This window comes from Polyodon spathula, chromosome 8 (genome assembly GCF_017654505.1).
Source record: "Polyodon spathula isolate WHYD16114869_AA chromosome 8, ASM1765450v1, whole genome shotgun sequence".
Taxonomy (NCBI): Eukaryota; Metazoa; Chordata; class Actinopteri; order Acipenseriformes; family Polyodontidae; genus Polyodon; species Polyodon spathula.
Genome location: NC_054541.1, coordinates 3538681 through 3545872, shown reverse-complemented (window position 1 = coordinate 3545872; position 7192 = coordinate 3538681). Strand labels below are relative to the sequence as shown.

Here is a 7192-nt window from a genome sequence, read left to right as displayed (position 1 = left end):
AGAATTGCAGATCTATAATTCTTCCACCCACCTTCAGAATTTTCCCTAGTTCTATCTACCAATGGGGGTTTGCTGAATTGACATGGAAATGCAGTGGCAGCAGTGGAAACAGGGTATAACACTGTTGATGTACGAAAGGAGACATTCTACTGCTGATCTGTGATTGGGAACATAAAACCTAAATTACCAACAAAACCACTGCAGCAAATACTCAGCACAGTCTGTTTATTCAGCACTGGCCTCCCTTTCACCAAACAGGCCACCAACAATTCACCAACAGTCTTTTCCACTTCCTACAATACTGAGTTAGATTTTGTTTTATGGCCCACAGTAATACACGGGGTGGGGGGGGTTGGCACTAAAGAGGAACTGATAGAGTCTTTATTAATAATGCGCAACAAAGCGTAACACATCAGACAGTAAGAACAACACGCTGGAAACAGATGTCATTTATTATGCAACAAACACATTCTTAGTGGTCTTAAATTAACCCAAAAAGCAGATTGCAGTGGGAACAGTAAAAACTGCTACATTTTTCTTAGCACAAATTTAAGCTTTCTCACCAAATCAGAATATTGTGATACTAGCAAGGTCCTCCTGTTTACAGTACTTGACAAAGAGATCATTTGATAAGTAGCAGCTGTGTTGCATTAACTACTTACTTCAAGGGATAGACTAACCATATCCAGGTGGTTGATGCACTTATGGGATGACCATTGCTGTAGAATGCTCTAATCAGAACAAGCCCCCGCAAGGTAAAGGTGGGTCGAAATGACCTGTTAGAATAATGCAAACTCTGCTGTAGATTTGTGCACACTCAGGGCAGGACTGCCTGGTTTTAAGACTTTACCTCCCTTCAGTTTGATTCAAATTTGTCCTAGTGAGTGAGTGGTTGATTTCTTGCCTGTCTGAGCTGTGAGATTATGAATCTCATATTATTTTAGCAAAAGAGACTTCAGTTCTGAAATGTGCTTTCTTAATCCCTGGCTGTGCTTTGCTATGTCTGCAGTAAAAGCATCACCTAACCTGTTTGCTTTGACTTTATGCAAGTTGCCTCTCTTTTTACAGTATAGCAGGATCTTCTGCAGTTTGAATTAGCAGAACCGTGTCTGGTACCCTGCAGTGCTTAACATCCTTCTGTGTCTCGTATGTGCTGGACATTGTGAATGTTACACATTTCAAGGTAGCAGGGTTGTATTGCTGTTTTGTTTTTAGAATTATAATTGCCGTATTTCTTCAATTTGGCGCCGCAACTTTATTTTAAATTGATCAAAATGACTGCGGCGCTTAAAAGATGTTTTCAAAAAAGGTGAAACACACTGAGTCGCTTTTGATTTTTTGTATAAGATATTTGAAATTTTAGCCCAAATTATTCCAATTTTTAATTTTTAAAGCCTTCTACTTTGTCAAACCACTTAGCAACTCTGAGTAAAGTGCCAAGGAGCTGAAACTTTAATCAATGACAAGATCGGACATCAAGTCAGCTATCCCCACTGCTGCCTGCTTCATTACCATGTGCTTATTGCCCTCCTGCAACATTCTCTTCAGGCTGGCCCAGAAGACCTTCTGTTTCCTCTCCTCCTTAGGCCACTCCAGATAGGTCTGCTGCCTGAGCAAGGTCCGCAGCTTCATGAACTTCCTGGGCAGGGAGTCTGCAGGAATGGGCTCCAGCAGGATGAAGACCAGGGAGTCCTGCTGGATAGTGAGTGCCCGGTGCTGGGCGAAGAAGAGTTCATAGTTACACCACTCACTCCGGATGAAGCTCTGGGAGAGCACGAATAGGGTCTTGTAGCTGCGCTCCACGCAGTTGATGATGTTGTCAATGATCCAGTCCCCAGGCACAAAGTCACGCTCGTGGATGCAAAGGCTGAAGCCTGCCTTCTCAATGTTGGGAGCAAGCTGCTTGTCCACCCAGTTGGAATCATGCTGACTGTAGGAGATGAAGGCATGGTAATGGAAAGATGCATTCTCCAGCCTCTCTGTTTCCTGGCTGCTCCTCCTTTTGACCCTGATCCATACCCAGAGCATCTTGAGGTACCAGGCTCCATCACAGGCATAGAAAGTGAGGCTCAGAACCAGGACAACAGTAAGCATGACAAGGACTGCAATTGCAGCTTGGATCCACGGCTCACAGGCTACTCTGCCTGGCTGGTACTCTTCTAGTAACATCCCGTACAGTTCAGGAGGGTAGCTGCAGGTGTATTGCCATGGCCAATCGGGCAGAAGCCTTTTATCAAAAGTGGTCACAAACCAATAGGAGTCACACTTGCAGCTGAATGGCTCATGCCCTGCTTTTAGTTCCTTGAGCCCAGGCAGCCCTTTTAAGGAATCTTGGCTGATGACACTTATGGCATTGTGGTCCACATGCAGCACCTCTATACTGGGTGCCCAGAGATCAGCAGGCAAGACCTGGAGGCCATTGGAGCTCAAGAAGAGATGTGTCAAGTTGGGCAGCCTGGAGAGCATGTCCTTTGTCAATACTGAAATGCCTGTCTTGGAGAGGTCAAGGTTTCTGAAGTGTGGAGAGAGATAGTTGAAGACAGAGTTGCCCAGGATGTTGTTGCTCAAAATGAGGTTGGTCAGGTGCGAAGGCCAGGAGCACTGGCCTTCAAGCTCAATGGAGTTGGAGCTCAGATCCAGAGTTTCCAGGGCTCTCATCTGCTGGGTTTTTTCAGCAATGAAGCACAGCTTTTTGAACCTGTTGTTGCTCAAGTTAAGCTGCTTTAAAGCTGGGAAGACTTTGGTGTAGGAGCACCCATGCCACCAGAAGCCATTGTAGGTTAAGAGGTTGTTGGACACATCTAGGACCTCCAGAGAGGGCAGAGAGGATAACAAGTTGCAGGGTGAGATGTTCATCCCTGAGCCAGAGAACTTCAGGTAGGTCAACTGGGAATAACAGGTCACATTGATGCTGAACTTTGGATATCTCATCTGGTAATGCAAGATACCATCCAAAATGACAGCTTTTAGGTTAAGTGCGTGTTTACCTGGATCACAGTCCATATGAAGCTCTTCGGTATCTTCATTATAAGTGATGTTAAGGAAAGCAGTGACTTGGATTGGAGAGCTATAGAGATTCTGGAGAAACTTATATAAGACTGAGCTGTTGAACCAGGTGTCCATGAAAGTGATGTTCTTCAAGGATCTCATTAGTCTGAGACCCTCAAATGGGTCACAGGAGATGTTGCAATATCTGGGGAGAAACTTGACCAGCACTAAGCTCTCCACTTGTGTTCTTTGAAGGTCATTGAGAATGTCCTGGAACATTGAGAAGCGTTCACAGAATGGCATGATGAGCGTCAGTTTGCGTAGAGACAGGATTTGGGTGAAGGAACCAGACTCGTAACTTTGCAAGCCCTCCCCGTACCCTAGGCTCAGGTGTCTTAAAGGTATATTCTGCACAGGGGTGAAATCAGTGTAGTTAACAGATGTGGCATATGGGCTTCCCAGAGCAAGAGAAAAGAGGCACTCCATATTCTTAAATGAGCTTCCCAGGGCATAACTTCCATAGAGGTTGCTGGAAACATCAAGGACCCGAAGAGCGGGAAGCAACAGGTCTGGAATGGCCTTCAGTAGGCTATAGGAGATATTGAGGGCCTCCAGCTTGGAGTTTTTCAGGAAGGCTGTGGGGGAGATGTACTCCAGGGGGTTGTGATGGAGCTCCAGGATGCAGAGGTTGGGCACGGCTGCCAGGTCTTCATCGTTGACCCTAGTGATGTTGTTATGGGACAGGTCCAGGTACTGGGTGCTGGGTGATAGGTCTGGTGGGATTCTGGTGAGCTGCTGATTCGAGATGTCCTGCCTGTGCTGCTCTGAGATGAAGCATGTCAGGAATCTTCCATTTTCCTCTTTTGTATTAATCCCGTTGACTCCCCAAACCACGGAAGACAAGAGAGTGGCAAAGCAAATGAGTGGGCTCATCCTAATGGAAAGCAGATAAATGATCATGTAAATAAAATGTTTTTCCCAAATACCATAGGAGGTTATAAGGTAACGATAAGGGAATCAATAATCATAAAATAATAAAAATCCAAAGGAACAAGTTCAAGACACTGAATTTTCAATAAACAAACAAGCGTGTAGTGTACTGTACCAGACCAACACAGGCATCAACACCAAGATATTGCAAAGACTTATCAGCAGACACAAAAGAGAACAAATTCATGTTGACTTAGTCTTTATGTAATTGAATATACAGCATATGTACAAGGAAGCTCAATAGGATGCGGTGTAGTCCGGTGGTTAAAAAAAAAGGGCTTAACGAGGAGGTCCCCAGTTTAGACCCCACAGCTCACTCCCTGACTCACTGTGTGTGACCCTGAGCAAGTCACTTAACATAAGAACATAAGAAAGTTTACAAACGACAGGAGGCCATTCGGCCCATCTTGCTCGTTTGGTTGTTAGTAGCTTATTGATCCCAGAATCTCATCAAGCAGCTTCTTGAAGGATCCCAGGGTGTCAGCTTCAACAAAATTACTGGGGAGTTGATTCCAGACCCTCACGATTCTCTGTGTAAAAAAGTGCCTCCTATTTTCTGTTCTGAATGCCCCTTTGTCTAAACTCCCTTTGTGACCCCTGGTCCTTGTTTCTTTTTTCAGGTCAAAAAAGTCCCTTGGGTCAACATTGTCAATACCTTTTAGAATTTTGAATGCTTGAATTAGATCTCTGCGTAGTCTTCTTTGTTCAAGACTGAACAGATTCAGTTCTTTTAGCCTGTCTGCATATGACATGCCATTTAAATCTGGAATAATTCTGGTCGCTCTTCTTTGCACTCTTTCTAGAGCAGCAATATCTTTTTTATAGCGAGGTAACCACAACTGAACACAATATTCAAGATGAGGTCTTACTAGTGCATTGTACAGTTTTAACATTACTTCCCTTGATTTTATTCAACACTTTTCACAATGTATCCGAGCATCTTGTTAGCCTTTTTTTTATAGCTTCCCCACATTGTCTAGATGAAGAGATTTCTGAGTCAACAAAAACTCCTAGGTCGTTTTCATAGATTCCTTCTCCAATTTCAGTATCTCCCATATGATATTTATAATATACATTTTTATTTCCTGCGTGCAGTACCTTACACTTTTCTCTATTAAATGTAATTTGCCATGTGTCTGCCCAGTTCTGAATCTTGTCTAGATCATTTTGAATGACCTTTGCTGCTGCAACAGTGTTTGCCACTCCTCCTATTTTAGCCTATAAAAGGCTTTCAATTAAATATTTCCATTTTTAAGAATGGAACAGGCAGGTGGGATTATAAATTACCTCATCAATCACTAGGGAAAGCAGACAAATAAACAAAAACTGATATCTGAAATGTATTTGTACTATATTTGTTCTTCTGTTGTCGTAGTACTTCCAATATGATGAAGGTGTGCTATGCCTGTGTATTTGAATTATATCTATTTGGTATTAGTTTTAGTAGTGGTAGTCATAGAAGCATTAGTATTATTATTACTATTATTATTATACATGGTGAATGATCCTTTTCCTATAAACTTCAGTGTTTTACAGTCTTATCATACATGGCAGTGGTGTGAGACCCGTGTAGAATAAGGTTGATGATATAACTCCTACCCTCCATTTTTGAAAAACAAACTCCACCACCAGCACTTGAACACAACAAAACGCTGTCAACACAAACATGGAGGACCTGCAGATTGAAACTTAAAGTACTCTCAGAAAAACTCTAAGCGATGTTGTTTGATTAAGAAATGACCTCAGTCCCATGCTCTCCATGGGATGTGAGGCAGTGCAGACTGATAGACTGAAGGTTAAAACGAATTGTTAAAAAAGAATTTTGCTTTACAAATAATAAACACAGGTAGCTCTACAACTTGTGTCTGTTATGTCACCATATACTATAACAAATAATATACCCTAACACTCTATATATAAGGCTGTAATTGTATCTTGGGTTTGTGGTGACATCGATACATTTTTCAAGCTAGCACTCTCATAGTGTATGTTACCAGAAACCCTTGATAGAATCACAGCCTTATTGGGTGGACATTATTCCCTATTTTTTGTTATAATTATAAATAACATGCAACCTACATATCTATAAATTTAATAAGAAATTAAACTTTAACTAAAATATTGCTTTTTATTTTTTTATTTAAAACACTGCAAGGCTATAATATTGGTCGTTGCACCTGTAGCATTGGGGTAGTGACTTCACTGCATACATTGAGCTCTGAGTCCCTTAGCAAGGGTTCTCTATGGAAACATGTGGATTAATATCCACATGCGTGCCTTTAGTTCAATTGTAGATTGTCACTGTTTTTTTTTCTTCTTCCTTTTGAATAATCAAGTCTTGATTTGTGTCCATTACTGATATTCGGTTAGTTGCGGACTGCACCTCTCAATACTTGAAACTTGGTTAGACAACCTGGCTCTAACATTGGCTCTATGAAGATGTCCAAGCTAGATTTTTTTTTCATCCTTTCTATTATACAGCACATTTTTCTAACAGAACCAACATTAAGGCTATGCTGCCTTGAACTTTCAATTGGCACGCAATAGAAAAGACTTGAAGTCAACCATCAATTGACTTAAAGAAATCGACCCCCCTCCCCCCCCCAATGAAAAATACTGCAAGACCCTTCTCTTAAACACCCTCCCGACAAACTGAATATACAGTATGGTGCCACATTACCTGCGTGCTGGGCTCAGCATAGCTCTCAGATGGATGTTTGGATGCTCATGCATATTACTGGTAATCCAATGGAATTAGTTGCTGTCTTCCACATAAAGACTTTAGCAAAATAATACCAAGTTAGTACCAGAGGCTTGACTCCAACTTCCTCTTATTGCTTATGCAAATTTGAATTGCAATGTGATGCCTGGGAGGGGGAGGGGGGAGGGGTGACAGTAAGAAACACAGGGCTTGGGTCCAAAGTCTGTCTTACACAATAAAAAGATGTGATCCTCCCAGTTTGGTAACACCAGACTATACAAATGTAAAGCGTGTTTAGCGTCAGGCAGCCCATTCTGTGCCCAGCTGATTTGGAAAATATCAGCTGCCAGCAGCAAGACTGTAGGTCAACAAAGCAATAGGTCTCTTATAAGCATTTACAATGGATTTACTGCCCCATCTGCAAAAACATGTTTAAATCTGGGTTTACAATGATGCTGAGACCTAGATTGCAAAGATTGGCTGCAGTAGAGCACCAAGATGCACTGCCTTACA

At 42.2% G+C, this 7192-nt stretch overlaps 1 protein-coding gene across 1 annotated transcript; it reads right to left on the bottom strand.

The window, feature by feature from the left end:
- Nucleotides 1-352: 352 nt before the first annotated feature.
- Nucleotides 353-6789, bottom strand: LOC121319198 (toll-like receptor 1). The gene is made up of 2 exons (XM_041256395.1): nt 6659-6789; nt 353-3922 (listed from the first exon to the last, which is right to left on the bottom strand). The coding sequence occupies exons 1-2, from the start codon at nt 6709-6711 to the stop codon at nt 1453-1455; spliced, it is 2523 nt and encodes an 840-aa protein (XP_041112329.1). The 5' UTR covers nt 6712-6789; the 3' UTR covers nt 353-1452.
- Nucleotides 6790-7192: the final 403 nt, after the last annotated feature.